General features: G+C 39.7%; 1 protein-coding gene across 7 annotated transcripts in view; it reads right to left on the bottom strand.

Moving 5' to 3' along the window:
* LOC149248810 (lipase-like) overlaps positions 1–17,685 on the bottom strand; it is a 430,114-nt gene that overhangs the window by 67,065 nt on the left and 345,364 nt on the right. For all 7 annotated transcript variants that reach the window (XM_089458552.1, XM_089458547.1, XM_089458549.1 and 4 more), the window contains 3 exons: positions 16,715–16,787; positions 16,453–16,614; positions 15,711–15,905 (listed from right to left, as the gene is read on the bottom strand). In XM_089458552.1, coding sequence (XP_089314678.1) covers positions 15,711–15,905; positions 16,453–16,614; positions 16,715–16,787 — 430 coding nt within the window. The remainder of the gene's footprint in view (positions 1–15,710; positions 15,906–16,452; positions 16,615–16,714; positions 16,788–17,685) is intronic.

Here is a 17,685-nt window from a genome sequence, read left to right as displayed (position 1 = left end):
ATGGAGGAACTTGCTAGAAGAAGTCAGCCTACGTACTTGAGATCATGCTGGCCTAAGGGACATGAGATGAAGTGTATAAGTAGCCACACTCGGCCTCACTTAGAAGCAAGAAACTCGACAAGCATTCGATCAAGAAGAAGTGCGAAGTAGAGTTCAATAGCAAGAAGTGCAAAGAAGGTTTCTTCTGGGGATAACGAAGACAGGATTCTTCTAGGGTCAGTGAAGGAAGGATTTTTCTAGGACTTGTCTTGGGTTATATACTCTCTCTCTCGTGCAAAGAAAGGAGAAACAAAGACATCACAAGAAGATTGAAGGAAGAACCTATTGCTGCATTAAGGAGACTAGGGTTTCTGTTCTAGGGTAAACCTAAGAGACCGAGATTCTCTAGGTGACTGAGATAGAGATCGAGATTCTCTAGAAGAGACCAGTAAAAGCCTAGAGACCGAGTTTCTCTAGGGGAAGCTGAGAAGAGGCAGTGTGAAGGATAGAGACGGAGTTTCTCTAGAAGCTGAGAAGAGTAGTTCAAGATCTAAAAGGAAGCCAAGGCAGAGAAGATCCAGAACATCAAGGTTAGTGACACGGTTCTTGGGAGGATACTAGAGTCAAGGGTCTTTGTCATGGTCTTGGTATTGGTCAATTGAAGATCTATAAGAAGAATTTTGATCGGGTTTTCCTCTCAAGAGGTGAGAGGTTTTTGCCCTGGTTGAATAGCCTACATAGTGTGTCACTTGTCTTCAATTGTGCATATTGGTAATTGTCTTGATGAAAAGAACATAATAATAATATAACGAAGAGAATACTATAAGCTAAGAAGTAAAAGTATATCACACACAATTATCAAGCAGAGAAATCTTTTAACTCCTTCTGCCCTAGATTTCTCAACATGGGATCAGAGCTAAGGTGCTAAAGTCAAAGGAAGGGCCTCTACTCAAAGAGACACTCAAGGATCGAGTTTCAAGAAAGGCATCTAAGTAAGTCGAAGGTTATCAAAGAAAAAGATCAAGATCTACTTTGAAGAATAAAACCCTAGATCGAAGAAGCAGTCTACAACGACAAAAGTTTCAGATCCTTTAGACCACAAAGACCCTCATCAAGTAATCTACAAAGCAAGGTAGCTCGAATTACTTTAAAGACGATCACATCATCTTGAAGAAAGTTGAAACCCTAGAAGCAATTATGATCTGCACTCATTCACTACCAAAGAAGGTGAAGTATTTTGAAGACAAAGAAGGCTAGAAGGCATTGCCATCATCTTCAAAAGCTACAAAGCAAGTTCCCTCTCATTGAAGCTAGGATCCTCTTCTTATCCTTGAAGAAGATCATCCGAGGAAGCAACAAAAATCACCATCAACAAAGAAAGCTAGATCTAAAGGCGTTGACATCATAAAAGGAGCAATCTCCTTTATTGAAGAAAGGCCTTTTCATTTGGAAGAAGATCATCCAAAAGGGAGCACTAATACATCTTCTTCAACCATCATCAAAGTGATCAAGTTGAAGATTTCATCTTCACTTGTCAAGTAAGTATCTTTCATTCTTTAATCAAATTTGGTAAAATGACTTCGTATTTGCAAGGAGATCTATAAGCTAGTTGGGTCATCAAAATTCCTTGCATGGAAAAAGGAGGATAGACATAGTCCTCAAAGAAAGTGAAGTCATTGAACACATCAATGAAAAAGGTCTCCTCTGAATACATGGAAAGGGATTCTTATGAAAGGTCCCCTCATATAGCAATATTGGAGACATCAAAGAGATGTATATGATAAGCTCGTAAGACTATTCTCTGAAGATGCGATAAAGAAGGTCACATGACTTAGATGTGATCTAAACAAATTGAAGGTATCAAAAATGAAGGGATATCTTCATAAGGTCTCAATTGCGAGATTTGGGAGAGATGATAAGAAGATAATCATCATTATTCTAAATGCACTAACTGATAAAAACAAATGTCCATGGGGAAAAGAAAATTACCTCATTTGACAACTTGTGGTTTCTATGCAAGATAGAAGAAGACAAGTTGAGGCAAAAGTGTTGAAGGTTAAAGGACTCAAACATTTATAGGAAAGAAAGGGAAATTTGGAAACTTTGGTCCTCAGAAAAGAAAGAAGAGCATAGCTGAGATCAATGCTATGGATGTAAAAATTATGAACATTACAGGAAATATTGTCCTAAAGGTACAATATCAAAAGAAAGAGAACAAGCCTATATCACCAAAGAAGTGGAGGAAGCCAAAGAGAAGAAGTTCAAGGAAAGAGGAAGTAAGAGATCTCTACTATGCTGAGATAGTCTCCCTCACAAAAAGTCTTGACATAGCTTCTAAATCTTATGTTATAGGATATGGCTATAATAAATAATAAGATGCATCATGGCATCATGGAAGCATTAGAAAGAAGAGCTCGTGACATCACCATAGGAAACATGAAGGATGTCTGGAACAAAATCCTTGGCAGTCAAATATGAAGAATATAGCTCTTGGGAACCTCATTGCAAACTTAAGGAAAGGAATAAGTCATCCAGGACAAGGCTCATCATACATCCAGTCAAAAAGGAAACATTTTCCGGATAGGGATATGCAAGCTCCTCAAGATTCTCTAATGGAATCCTCATCCGTGGGTTCGCCGATCTAGAGAAGAAGCAAGTGTTTCATCAAGAACTCCAACTTGTGGAGTTCATGGGATGATGGTATGATGACATAAGAGATAACGAAGATCAAAGGGTTGAATATCTTTTTCAATCAAGGAAGCTGTTGAAAGAAGCCTAGATGACCTAAATGTAAATGAGGTATGTATGCTTGTATTTAATATTATAATGTCATGTCGTATGGTTGTAGGTAACATGGATCACTACTTCTATCTTGAGAAGCATGATCAAAGGAAAAAGGATCTCCTCCTCTGAAAGGATGCAGGAAGGCATAGGTCACACTAGATGAAATCAACATAATATGTCCTCATATGAAGTATGAGGTGATTGACTACAATTAAGGAACTCTGATTGGAAGCTCCTGGAATGAAATGTGTGAAAGGAAGGAAGAGATCATGAGGTATGCAAACATGGTAAAGGCAATCAACATCCAGAAGACCAAGAAAGATTTGACTAGGAAATCTCCCGAAAAGATATGAAGACTTTGATGGAAGTCAGAAAAAGATGGAAACCCTTGACAATGAATATCTTTAGGAGATGTGTCAACATGCATGCAGGATGCTGATACCTATTGTTGAAGTTTCTAAGCCTACCAGTTAGAAACCCTTCATGCACTTTATCTAATTTATTCCTACCTACTTGTTATGTTTCTTAACAAGTTATTTACAATGTAAATACTGAAAATAAACACGAGTGCATGCTCAACATATTACGGATCAACAACTGAAGGAAACAAAAACAATCACACCAAATGACACCGTTATTTTTGGACCAATGTCCCCTGAAAAACCCAATGTGGGAAAATCGGTGCAGCTATCTGAGTGTTTTCTTATTAAGCAATATCAGAGTACAATCTGGGTGGCAAATCCGGCCGACCCAACAGAGAATTTCCTTGGTAGTAATACCTCTCAGTTTGAGACAAATGTCCTAACTGAAACCCCGGATAATCCTTCTGGTAGCTCTTCAGCTCCAATTTGCCCTAGAAACCCCAATGTCTGCCTTTCTGGACTGCGTCAGCCCCTCTCTGCCCAGCACTGGCCCTGTGTCACCCTGGATGGATCTGCGTCAGCCTTAGGAGGCCCTGCATCAACCTTTTGGCCCTTTGCGTCAGCAATGCTGGCCTCGCTGAGGCTCTACGCAGCTCCCGGCTACCTCTGCGTGGCCCTGCATGAGCCTTAGCTGCTACTGCATCACTCTCTTTGGCTCCTGCGCTGCTCTCCCGACACTATCTCTGCCTCTCTGTCTCTCTATACTTAATGCCCCTCAGCTGCAACTCCGATCACTGATTCTATCTCTCTTAGCAAACCTCGCTCTAGAGAATAGAATGACTGATCACTCTGGTGTTCTCTCCAAGTGACCCTCAAGCCTCCTCTTATACTTTTCTCGTTGACATTTCAACGGTCGTGATTAAGTCCCTAATCAACGACTAAGATTAGATCTGGCTTGATCCATGTTTTTTGGACCATTCTAACACAGTTTTATATCAATCCACATTAATATTTTAATTTCCCTAAGTTTAGACTTAGGAACTCCATTAAAAATATTAATTATTTTAGTATCTCCTAAACTATTTAGTATCTGCCCAAACCCTTTCTGGGTATTGGAGATCTCATGTGCCCCAACCTCTCCACCAAATTTCGTAGCTAGAGCACATCCGATGCTACAACAAATCAACACTCCCTCTTAGCGAGGATTGTGCTCTAGCAATACTCCTCACTAAGTATTACTCTGATCATTCGACATCGGTCCCTGTGCTGATGCTAGGCTTGTTTCCCACCATCCTCTGCACTGTTGTATCCTGTACTGCTGCCCATGGTTCTGCCACTGCCACTGTTGCATCTGTACGACAACTCCCTCTGCATCCATGTTGCTGCTGGTCCTTTCTCCCAACACTGCATCCGCACTGCAACTTCTCTCATCATGCTACCCACTGCTGCACTGCAACTCATTCACTGAGAAGTAAGTAACTGATCTCTCATCTCTGACCTCTCTATTGGGCTAGAGACCCTCCTGATGCTGAAGCTCCCTCTGCTGCTGACAAGTGCTCCCTCTCTAACCTCTGCGCTGCTTCAACAACTCCTTGCATCTCGCACCGTTGCACACCTCTTTGTGCCATCCTGCACTGGTGCAACACTCCCGTGCCTCTCGTGCTGTTGCATCCTGCTAGCCTCGCACTGTCTTGGGACTCCTGCATTGTAGCTCTCTTTGCTGCTCCATCTGCATCCATCTCTACCCGACTCAGCCAGTCCTGCTACTCCTCTTCGGGGCTCCCGTAGCAAGGTCTAATCCAAGAGGCTGAGTACCTCGAGGATCCTACCCCTCATCACCTGTAGTCCGCCTAACTATAGCTCGATGTCTCCCCTCTTCCGCTCAAGTGGTGCGTGTGCACTCATGGCACAATCATCATTTGTCAACACTTCCTTCTCTGCCCTTGTTGGCGCTGCCTTAGTCTCGGGAGACTCTCCCTTACTCTTATTCCTTGGACACTGAGTTGCATAATGACCCAGCTCCCCACAGTGGAAGCACTTGATCTTGGAGAGATCCTTCTTCTTCTGCTTTTCCTGCTTTCCCTCAGATGCTAGGGCAACATCTTCCTCCTCCTTCTTGACTTTGATCCCCTTGCTGCTGCTACTCGTCTTCGACTGTCGTCTAATCTCTTCTTGGTGAAGAGTAGTCCACATCTCATCCCAAGGTGGAAGAGCCCCTCTGCCCAATATACTTTGGACAAATACCTCCCAATCTTCTAAGACTGCATTCAGGGCCATCCACACCATCAGTTCTTGATCCGGCATGGCTTCTATAGCAGTCAACTGATCTCGGATCTCGTTCAGTCCTCTGAGGAAGGTGTCAATCGGTTCTCCCTTCTTCATCTAATATGACCTCAACTGATTCTCTAGTAACATTCTTCTATACACAGAAGTATGATGGTACAATTTCTTGAAGGCCTCCCACATCTCATACACTGTTTCCTTCTTGGCAATGTGTGGTACTACATGGTCCTTGACCCCGTCAAGGAGGATGCTCTTGGCCCTCGCCATTGCCTCCTCGTACTTGTCGTTATCATTGAAGTCCACTGGGATAGCTATAACCTTCAAGGCGAAGTTCTTGACACGATTTCTGTCAAGTACAGATAAGATTTTGGCCTTCTAGACTGCGAAGTTCAACACTCCATCCAATCTATCATGGTCTCTTACTCCGTGTAGTGCCATGATGCTCTTCTACTTCCATCCTGGAAGTTCTCGATCCGACTCCCTCTGAGTCTTGATTTACCTCCTGGAAATCCTCCCACTGATGTCAAGATGCCCCCTACTCTGATCGTCTATGCAACAGCACCACTGATCCGGGTTTCTCGACTAGAAACCCTCAGTAGCAACTCCCTCCTCTTGGCCTTGCCCTGTCAGATACTGTTCTGACTACAGTACCTCACCAACTCCACTCTGCAATATTCCCATAGCCTTCTAAACCCTAGCAACCTGAAGGTGAGAACTCCTAGGCTCTGTGCAATCCCGACTCTAGCAACCCGGCCTCCTCAGCCAACTGTGTCAGCCCTCCTAGCTTCTACGTGGGTCTGCATGAGGCTCCCTTTGCCTTCCTTAGCCTCTGCGCTGCCTCTTCATGGCTCACCCTTGATGACGTAGGCACTGCATCACCCTTTCCTTGTTGCTGCTCTGCTAGAAACAACTTCTATCACCTCGGGACAACTGTTTTCTGTTGCTATTGCTTCGCTCGGCTAATGTCCTCAATCCTCCTGTGATCTGCAATCATGCTCTGATACCATGTTGAAGTTTCTAAGTCTACCAGTTAGAAACCCTTCATGCACTTTATCTGATTTATTCCTACCTACTTGTTATGTTTCTTAACAAGTTATTTACAATGTAAACATTGAAAATAAACACTAGTGCATGCTCAACATATTACAGATCAACAACTGAAGGAAACAAAAACAATCACACCAAATGACATCGTTATTTTTGGACCAATGTCTCCGGAAAAACCTGATGTGGGAAAATCGGTGCAACTATTTGAGGGTTTTCTTATTAAGCAATATCAGAGTACAATCTGGGTGCCAAATCCGGCCTACCCAACAGAGAATTTCCTTGGCAATAATACCTCTCAGTTTGAGACAAATTTCCCAGCTAAAACCCTGAATAATCCTTCCGGCATCTCCTCAGCTCCAATTTGCCCCAGAAATCCCAGCGTCTGCCTTTCTGGACTACGTCAGCCCCTCTCTGCCCAACGTTGGCCCTGCGTCACCCTGGATGGGTCTGCATCAACCCTTTGGCCCTTTGTGTCAGCAACGTTGGCCTCTCTAAGGCTCTGCGCAGCTCCCGACTACCTCTGCGTGGCTCTGCATGAGCCCTGACTGCTACTGTGTCACTCTCTCTAGCTCTTGCACTGCTCTCCCGGCACTATCTCTGCCTCTCTGTCTCTTTGTACCCAATGCCCCTCAGCTGCAACTCCGATCACTGATTCTATCTCTCTTAGCAAAGCCCACTCTAGAGAATAGAATGACTGATCACTCTAATGTTCTCTCCAAGTGACCCTCAAGCCTCCTCTTATACTTTTCTCGTTGACATATCAACGGCCGAGATTAAGTCCCTAATAAACAACTAAGATTAGATCTGGCTTGATCCATGTCTTTTGGACCATTCTAACAAAGTTTTATATTAATCCACATTAATATTTTAATTTCCCTAAGTTTAGACTTCAAGACTCCATTAAAAATATTAATTATTTTAATATCTCCTAAACTATTTATAATCTGCCCAAATCCTTTCTGAGTATTGGATATCTCATGTGCCTCCACCAAATTTCGTGGCTAGAGCACATCCGATGCTACCACAAATCAACACCTACAAGAAGATGTTATGATAAGAAACCATCACATAGGTAATTTTGATTTAAGTGTTCATTCGTATTTTTGAACTAATATCTAGATAGGCTTATGTAGGATTGCTAATGGAAATATCTATGGATGACTTCCAGAAAAACCATATAGAAGGATGTAAGATCCTTCCGAAAGGTATGGCATGAAGAAAGCAGCATGACATGAAGCAAAGCCAGATGGGAAAACTGATGAATCACTTTCTGATGAAAAGAATGAGGACATGACTGACTCATGAACAAAAGTGATGGATGGTCTATGCCCTATGAAGAAGTCCCAAAAGAGGAAGACTCCATGAAGAAGAATAAATTCATGACATCAATGGAAGGAGCTCTTCAAGCATCTGGTTGTTGCATGATGTCCACATGAGGAGTTGTTGTAGGTCCCTAGTTAAGAGGGAGCCTGAAAAGAAGTTTCTTACTTGGAAGAAACTTGGAAATTGCTAAGCCAAGAGGGAGTTTAGGTACATTACTTTTGTAGGAATGAGTACATTCCTTTATTGGAATATGTCCTCCCTATCTGAGAGGGAGAGTTAGACACATCATTCTGGTCTTCACCTGTGGGAAAACGGAATGGAGGATTGGGTAATTATTTGGCATCCGATACTCTTTGAGGTTGAGATAGGGCACCCAATAGAAGAGTAGTTGTGGAGGATCGATATTCTTTGAGGACTGGGGAGTCCAAGATAAGAATAGTCCTCATGGAACACACCCTGAGTACTCGGGTAGGGGATGTTCCAAGAGAGACAATGATGACAGTGTCTATAAATCATTGGTCTCGCCAGCATTGAGCTGAGATCTTGTGGAGAGATGGAGTTGTTAGTCAAGGCCTTGCTATCTGACAATGCTGGTTGATATGATGCTATACAAATGAGTTACCAATCCGAATTCTTCTTATGCGAAATTCTTCAGATTGAAAATGACCAAGTACCATTATGAATACCTCCCCAGTTAAGAGGGAGTGTTGAAAAGTGTAACTAGGTTCGATCTTCATAATGACATGTAATTATGATTTTATGTAATGAGATGTAGAGAAGAAAAATAAAATTATTGTATTTCTTGCTTCATCGGTTTCATGAGCAAGAGATTTTATTTTTAAGTCAAGACTCCCATTGCGAGTCTTTAGGAATTATTTGTCATCTATTCATAAAATGATAGAGTCATTATCATGTAATGAAGTCATGTTACACTTTGTAAAAGGTCAAACTTTTCTATGTACAGTATCCTCCAAGACCTTGTCACTTATCCTCTTCAAGTCAGCCTACAACAGCGGAGGAACTTTCTAGAAGAAGTCAACCTACCTACTTGAGATCATGCCAGCCTAAGGAACATGAGATGAAGAGTATAAGTAGGCACACTCGACCTCACTTAGAAGCAAGAAACACGACAAGCATTTGACCAAGAAGAAGTGCGAAGTAGACTCCAACAGCAAGAACTGCAAAGAAGGTTTCTTCTAGGGATAAGAAAGAAAAGATTCTTCTAAGGATAGTGAAGACATGATTCTTCTGGGGTCAGCGAAGGAAGGATTTTTCTAGGACTTGTCTTGGGTTATATACTCTCTCTCACGTACAAATAAAGAAGAAACGAATACATCACAAGAAGATCGAAGGAAGAACCTATTGCTGCATTAAGGAGACTAGGGCTTCTATTCTAGGGGAAACCTAAGAGACCGAGATTCTCTAGGTGGTCGAGATAGAGGCCGAGATTCTGTAGGTGGCTGAGATAGAGGCCGAGATTCTCTAGAAGATACCAGTAAAAGCCTAGAGACCAAGTTTCTCTAGATCCCAAGAAGAGTAGTTTGAGATCTAAAAGGAAGTCAAGGCAGAGAAGAGGTAGAACATCAAAGTTAGTGACAAGGTTCTTGGGAGGATACTAGAGTCAAGGGTCTTTATCATGGTCTTGATATTCATCAATTGAAGATCTATAAGAAGAATTTTGATCGGGTTTTCCTCTCAAGAGGTGAGAGGGTTTTGCCCTGGTTGACTAATCTACATACTGTGTCACTTGTCTTCTATTGTGCATGTTGGTAGTCGTCCTGATGAAAAGAACATAATAATAATATAACGAAGAGAAGACTATAAGCTAAGAAGTAAAAGTATATCACAAGAAATTATCAAGAAGAGAAATATTTTAACTCCTTCTGCCCTAGATTTCTCAACAGGCTAGCTGTCCGGCTAGTTGTCAAATGTAGGAGAAAAGTTTTCTTCTATGGGATTACCCATTTTGGTGGGTAAAATATAGCTCCAACTTGGTGGGTAAAATCTACCTCCTAAAAAGATTGAAGTTCTGGCCCAAAACAGAAGTCAACGTTGCATTCAAAGTACCCAAGTCAACGTTGGTCAACGCTGCCCTAATCATAAAAAATTTTGGCCTCCAAAAACAGTCTTCCTTCCACACGTGCGAAGAGAAAAGAGCCTCCAAGTTGTACGAACCAATCAAGAGAGGAGAGAGAAGATGATGTGATGAGATGAGTGAGTGTCCAAATGAGAGAAGGGTCACTCCTATTTATACAATTCATTGAGGGTGAGGAGACCCATCCATTGGGCTTCATGAGCCTACATTTGACTGAGGCCGACCTTGACAATTTGTCCATGAGAAAGAATAAATTCAAAATTCTATTTCTGCTTGTTAGAATGAGACGATCTTTATATCAAAATTGTACCTCTCCAAAAGAGGAACCCAATGCAATAATCATCTCCATCGTATGAGTTGTCCTAAGGTGGAAGTTGGCCCTAGTTGCTAATTTTAACACATTCACTTAGCATATACCATCATCCGCACAATTTTCCTTTTGTTCTGTAGCATTCTAATAACTTTTAAAAAACAATGTTATTAATGGGCTTGACTTAATTAATTACGCTTCAAGAGGCATTCTGGGAGGAATATTTGATGGAATACTTTAGTGTAATAGCTTGTTGGAATGAAAATGAGAAGATCTACAGAATGGGATGCTTAGAAGTGACTTCTAGTGGCTGGAGAGAGTATGGTGGGTGGTTGACCATTTTCCCAGATTAAAAGTGACTTTAATTAGTCACTTAATTAAATTAAAAAAGGGGAAAGTAATTAATTGAAGGAAAAATGGCCAAAAGTGACTTAGTGAAATAAAATAAAATTAAAAGTCACTTAGATGGAGTAAAAAAGGAGTTTCTAGAATAATATTAAAATAATCAAATAAGATGCTTCTAGAGACTTGGAGATCTATCTATGAAGTCTTTAAAAAGAGGAGGAGGAGATCATTTGGGACATCCTTGAGTTGTGATATCTTCTTGTGAAGAGGTTTGGAGAACCGAGAAATCCCAGCTTCAACAGTAGCTCCAGGACGGAAACCCTCGGGTGAATGACTGAGAGTGGGCGAGAACCTATCTCTCCCCTTGGTGAATTCATCCAGAATTCATAGGTGTTTTTAGCAGTTCAGTTTATCTTTGGAAATCAGTTGTGGCATTATTAGTGTTGATAATATCGGTATCGGCAAAATATTGGCGAGGGTCCAGAAAACATCTTATTGGCAATATCGGCAAAATATCGGCAAATATCGGCAAGCATAAAAAATGCATAATATATTCATTTTTTTCAAATTTTTAAACATATAAAGCAATAACAACATGAAATAAACACATTGGCACATAAATATGAAGAAAGCACTGATATATATGATGTCAAATAGAAATGATACATCAAAAGTCGATACCAAATCCTACTGATCCCTGATAATTGTCTAATCAAGGACTCAAATGTGGAGAACCAATACAAAATAACATCACATATATAAAAGTATCTCATCATCATGAGTTATATGTAGCAAAACAAATAAAACTAGCAGCTATCTATCTGAAATCATTGCCCTCTCCCCCTTTTACGGGAAAACATGATGGGTTGTTTTCTAGGCCTGCCCCTAGTAGTAGAAGCCCCTGGCCCTAGCCCTGCCCCTGAACCTAATGTCAAATAATGAGTGCTAGGTATGGAGCTGTGCTCTCCTATATCTATAGCAAATGGTGTTGATGCTGATGCTCCCACAATGTCCTCCTTCTCCTCGTGCTCTTCCTGCGAGTCCTCCTCCTCTTGCTGCCCCTGTTCTAATGGATCATCTGGCCCTAACCATCAAGGTGACTCCTCCAAGATGGGCTCCTCAGACTCCACCCTCCACTGAGACAATACATCAATATTGTCTAAGGAAATGGCATCTGGATCCATTGGTGCTTCTATTTGCTTCACTCGAAGTCGGATGCACATACACTAAATCATTGAGGCGTGCAAACTCCAACCCGTAAGAGTGTCAAAAAAACTAATGAGTCTTGACACTTGAAGGTCATAAATTAAAATTTTAAAATTACAATAAGTGTAATTGCTCAACTGAAGGCTGGAGCTCAAAGTTATAGCTATTTCACTTTTTTGCATGTATTTTCTCAAATACACTCCAATTGCACTCACACGCTGAAGAGCTACATGTTTGACTCAAGATTCTTATTGCCAATTTCTGCAAATTTGGTGCCCTTGCACCATAGCTTTGCCACCAAATATCTACAACAAAATAAAGAAATAAAATATTCAAAAACTTAAAACATAATTAAACTTTCAAATAAAAGTTACATAATCGAATTTTAAAAATCTAGAATTATAAGTAAGGAAATTCTAAATTGAAAATTCTAATTTCTAATGAGTGATGACTTGTCACTTACGTGGCATGAAGAGGGTCCTTTCCCTAATAGCATCATCAAAGCCAAATAGGCCAACACAATCCCGATACAACTGTATCTCGCGATTGAATTTGCTACGAAGCTAAGGATCAGGTACCATCCTATGAATACAGGAATGACGCCCTTCCATCACCTCACCATCAAAATCAAAGCCGCATTTGTATGAAAATATGGGGTTGAGGAAGAGTGTTGCTGCATGAATGAGTCAATGAAGCATCCTTGTCCACCGATTATCAATCACATCCCATAACATCATATGCCTATCAAGGCCAACAGAACCCTTGTCTGCATAATAAGAACGAATGGCCTCCTTGGCCCTATCCATGGCCTCATACAAATAAGCCATTGTAGGCTTCTCCCCATCTACCAATCTCAGAACCTTTACTATAGGTTCACTAACTGAGCATGCTTCTTCTACTCGCCAAAACGTGTCAAAGTACACCATTTTTGCAATGGCTCTCTCGTCGTGTTTCCTGCTATATCTACAATCACACCACTCATTAGAAACAAACATTTGCTTCAACTCGAACTGGCAGCGAAGCAAAGACTGAAGAGTAATAAAGTTTGTGGCAAAATGTGTGATTGCAGGATGCCGCAACTCATTGTTTTTAGTGAACCTCCTCACGAGGCTAAGAACAAAATCATGGTTATAAATAAACTTGGGGACACTCCTAACCATATCAACCACCTCCTTGATGAAGGAGGGTTTCCCCATATCCTCAAGCAGCAAATCAATACAATGTGCTACACACGGAGTCCAGAACAATGTGCGATGCCTCTTCATAAGCATCTTGCCGACAAACACATAATTAGATGCATTGTCTGTTATGACTTGCACCACATTCTGCACACCAATCTCCCGAATGAACCCATCTAACAATTCACATATCATTGTTGCATCTTTGATATGTGCTAATGCATCCACTGATTTAATAAACATGGTACCTTTAGGACAATGTACCAAGAAATTTAGAAGGGTCCTACCCTTCCTATCTGTCCAACCATCAGACATCACTATGCATCTAGAAACTTCCCATGTTTTTTTCAACTCCTCCAATCTAGAGTTGATGTCTTTCTTTTCTGCTTGAAGAATTGGCCCCCACAACAACTCATATGTAGCACTTTCGTACCCTGGGCCCACAACATCAATAGCATCACGCATTGGCTGCCAAAATGGATTAGTTTTGGTGATGCTGAGAGTTAAGTTGCTCCAGAAAAGACACCTCCCCATGACTCTACCTGCTTCTTGCTTCTCCTCTTTTTTAACAATTGATTTTATGCCAGGTTGTGCTCCATGTCCTGTTCGTGGAACAAAAAATGATGACTTCGCACTAGCAGTAGCAGGTGATGCTATGGAGCCCCTCCCACTACCCTCAGCATCAAAATCAGAAGAAGATATCCTGAAAGATCTACTTGCACATTTAGCCTTGTTTCTTTCTGCCTCTTCCTTCTTTCTGACTTTTTCATCAATTGCTTCAAGAGCTTTTTGTATAAGCTTCGGATTAGAAACTGTAAAAATCCCAACATCATGTCCAGTGAGTCTATCCAGATGGTATTTCAACCACGTAATCCCTCCTGTCATCCTGGTCCCACATAATTTGCATGATAGATATGCCCGATTTGTCCCACCATTAGGCTCCCCATACTCCCAAAATGGGTCCAAGGCGTTTGGCATATTTGAATTTTGTAGTGAGCTAACTCAAATCTAGGGCACCAAAAAAAATTGGAATTAATGAGTAATACCCACCTCATTTTACAAAATAATTTTTTTGCTACATTATTTGCAATGTGAATTCAATGAAAAATCATAAATGACAATAAGAAGGTGCATTTAAAAGTTAAAAAAAAAAAAAAAATGGAGTTTGTTGTCTAAATATGGAGAAAACCCTTGCATTTGCAGATGGGCATGAAAATCATAGCAAATGTAAAAAAAAACAAGAAAAATGTTTGTAAACAAATAGGCAAGCAAGAATAACCCTAAATCTATCAAAAAAATCATTAACATAGGGGTTTATTAGAACATACCTGTTAATGGAAGAAATGAAGATTGTCTCACTATTCTTCAATCTTTGATCAACAAAATATTTGTTGTTGGTGGTGATAATGGCTATTCAACCCTCGAATCCTCCTTGACAGCAAGCATAATTCTCTCCCCTTCCTTCTCCAGCAATCAGAAAACAAGAATGAGGAAAAAACCGATTTTGGCCTTTTCTAGCTGCGACAATGAATTTTTTCTCACGATCGGCAATATTTTGGGTCGTAGTGCGATATTTTCCAGAAATATCGGCAATATTTCAGAAATATCACGATATTTGCGAATATCAGCGATATTTCAGCAATATTGTCTTCATTGGGCATTATTGTATATCTTTGGAGGCCATCACCTCAGCCATTCTCAGTTTCTTGTATCAACTTATTTCATATTAATAAAATAAGGTTGAGTTCTTCCGCATGTCTTTCTTGTCTAATCTCAAGTTGCACATTTAATTTCTTGTTTCTGTCATTAAATAGTGTGGTTCAATGTGTGCGAATTGTTTGTAAAATTAAAGATGTGAATTTTGGGAGAAAATTTATATTTTCTAAAGCATTATTTGGCAAAATTTTTATTTGGGTCATTATAGTGGTATCAGAGTTGAGTTGCAGATTGTATTTTCCGGTTTTGTCGTTAAATTGATGGTTAAATTTGTGCAAATTGTTATTTAAATTGACGAGATAATTTTCAGCAAAAGTTATATTTGGGACATTAGATGGTAAGAGGCACATGGTTGATACAAATCGCAGAGGCACATGGCACATCATCGTCAAATAGTGGCTGCTAGTGGTTGCTAGCTAGCTAGCTGCCCGACTGAATATCAAACGTAGGAGAAAAGTTTTCTCCTATGGGGTTACCCATTTTGGTGGGTAACCAGATTCAATGTAGTTAGACCAATGTTGCAAACATTGGCATCGGGATAAAATCGGCAAGGGTCTGGAAAACCAAATTATCGTAAAAATCGGGAAAATATTGGTAATAATCGGCCTACGACGGCAAAATTAAGATACCACCAAAATATCAATAAAAATCAGCAAACATCGGCTTGGCAAAAAAATTGCAATTTCGTGATTTTATCGTGATGAAATCGGGATTTTTGCAACACTAAGTTAGACAAGTGTGTACTCTCTCTTTATTTGTCTTATGCCATTCACAATCTTGTAAGTTGGAGAGAGTCTAGAAGATTTTTGAGTTTCATTGTGCTTGTTCAAGTTCCTTAAGTAAATTATTCATAGAACTGTAAGAAGCATGTAATCAAATTCCTTACCAGAAGGTATTCAAGAGTGCATCAAGACAAACATCAGTTTTGGTTTAAAGCATAATTATCAACATTGCATAGTGAAATTTTAAACCATAAACCAAGGCTAAACAAATCTTTTTCTATTGCTTCCCATCATATTATATTATGCATAAAAGTTAGATTAGGAGGCAGGGACATTAACATTTCATAAATGGAAGCTCACCTCTTGAGGGAAATGGTGGTATGTTCGTTGAGGGAAATGGGTGTAATATGGAGGCAAATGTGGAACAATATCATGGGCATGAGAGACACGTATATGTTTTGGTACAAATGTATTATAGAAATCAGCAAACACTGAATTTCCAATACGAGGCTGCCCAAAGGTCACAACTTGGACACCCTTTGCTCCATAGTTTACCTGGCACATAAATTTCAGGACAATTAGTTAATAATCAGTAAAAGAAATAAATTTGCAGAAAAGACAGCAAAATTATGCAGCAGTGGTAAACAAACTACAAAAGCCAAACAAATATGGAGTAGATAAAGAAACATGAATTCTTCACTGTTATGCCAAATAGACTTGGTATTAATCACTGTCGCTCCTTATCTTGAATGGATAGGTAAGAGAAATAAATAAATTTTCTTCTTTTTTTGGTCCCATTTAACTTCTTGAATTAAATCAAATTGCCTGATTATTCATTTAAACTCTTGCGTTGCTGAGAATTCATAGATCAACTTCTTTTCTCAGCTACATATTTTATATATTCTCTAGCTTTCTGTTTCACATACCGGTGAATGTTTATATGCTTGATATATGCATGGAAAGCATCCAGACGAAAGTTTACAATTGAACCTTTAGTGCTTGATTGACAATGATAAATGATGTCAAGATCAACATTTTCTCAAATGTCAGTTTGAAACCAACTATTCAGGATATAGAAAGGGTGGTTGTCTGTTTATGGTACCGTAAGATCAAGTGCACAAAAGGAAGCCATAGCTCCACCCATTGAATGCCCTGTAATCATAATGGATAGTGCATTATTCCTTTTCTGGATTTTCTCTATCGCTTCTAAAATCCTCGGACGCAATGTTGTATTATGGTAGGCAGAATAAAATCCTTGATGTACCTGCAATGAAAAAAATCATTGCAAACGTGGTGTTATATTTACAATGAATCATGATGCACAGATCTCCATAAAATACCCAAGCAACCAAACCATAACCCACCATTGAACCAGACATGCCAGGGTAATTAAGATCAAGCTGCTTGAAAAGCAAATCTTCTACCCAGTTCCGAATGCTGTTAAAATGAGCCAAATAAAGATGTTAGTTATTTAAAATGCTAAGGTAAATTCCACCAAATTGAACCTTTAAAATTCAATGAGCTGGTATGCAATATGGTCAAAATAGTCAAAATGAAAATAACGGTTTTTTTTTATATCAGATTAAATAACCCTAATTTAGATTATAGTTTGTTCATCATAGGACCTAAAAGCAAAGTTCCTGAAATTTTATACTTTTTTCCAAGTAGTTTTGTGCTTATCTTTTGCTCTTTTCCATGCCTTTATGTTACCATCACCCATTTATGTCCCCAGTTTTGGTTCAGGAGCTCACGCACAAAGATGAGTCAATCATCTAAACAGAATACTACTACACAGATGAAACCAATAAGAGGGTGGTAGAGAAGAAACCATAGGAAACCATCAGACTCTAGACCAAGGAACAGTCAATTTACTTATTTCTAGCTTCCCAATTTTGCATGAAGCCTTGCACAATAAATGGATATCCAATCTAAACATGTCCACGCTAAAAGTTAATACATTTTTGCAAAGCAATCTGCTCCAAATCTCATAATAAATGTCTATCTTTCTGAAGCATAAATGCTCAAATTAATATGCTTCGAGAATTGTGGGATTAGATATACATAAAAATTTACAAATAAAGATATAAATGAATGGAAGACGATTTGCATTGGAATGGGCCCCAAATATTGATATAGCTTAAGGTGTCTCTTAATAAAAATTCATACCTATTAGTCATATGTATTATTTACCATTATGATTATTATTATCATCATCATCTTTATTGTACTTTTGATTTTATTTATAATTTTAGTTTAGAGTTCATGTATATATAATTGGTTTCCCCTTTAAGACTACTTTGCCCTCAAAGCTATTGAAAATTGGCAGTGCAGGGAT

Source organism: Pinus tabuliformis, chromosome 7 (genome assembly GCF_031772625.1).
Source record: "Pinus tabuliformis cultivar Carrire ecotype Pingquan chromosome 7, CPIR1, whole genome shotgun sequence".
Classification (NCBI taxonomy): domain Eukaryota; kingdom Viridiplantae; phylum Streptophyta; class Pinopsida; order Pinales; family Pinaceae; genus Pinus; species Pinus tabuliformis.
Note: the sequence above shows the minus strand (reverse complement) of the source record. Positions and strands in the feature narration are given on the sequence as shown.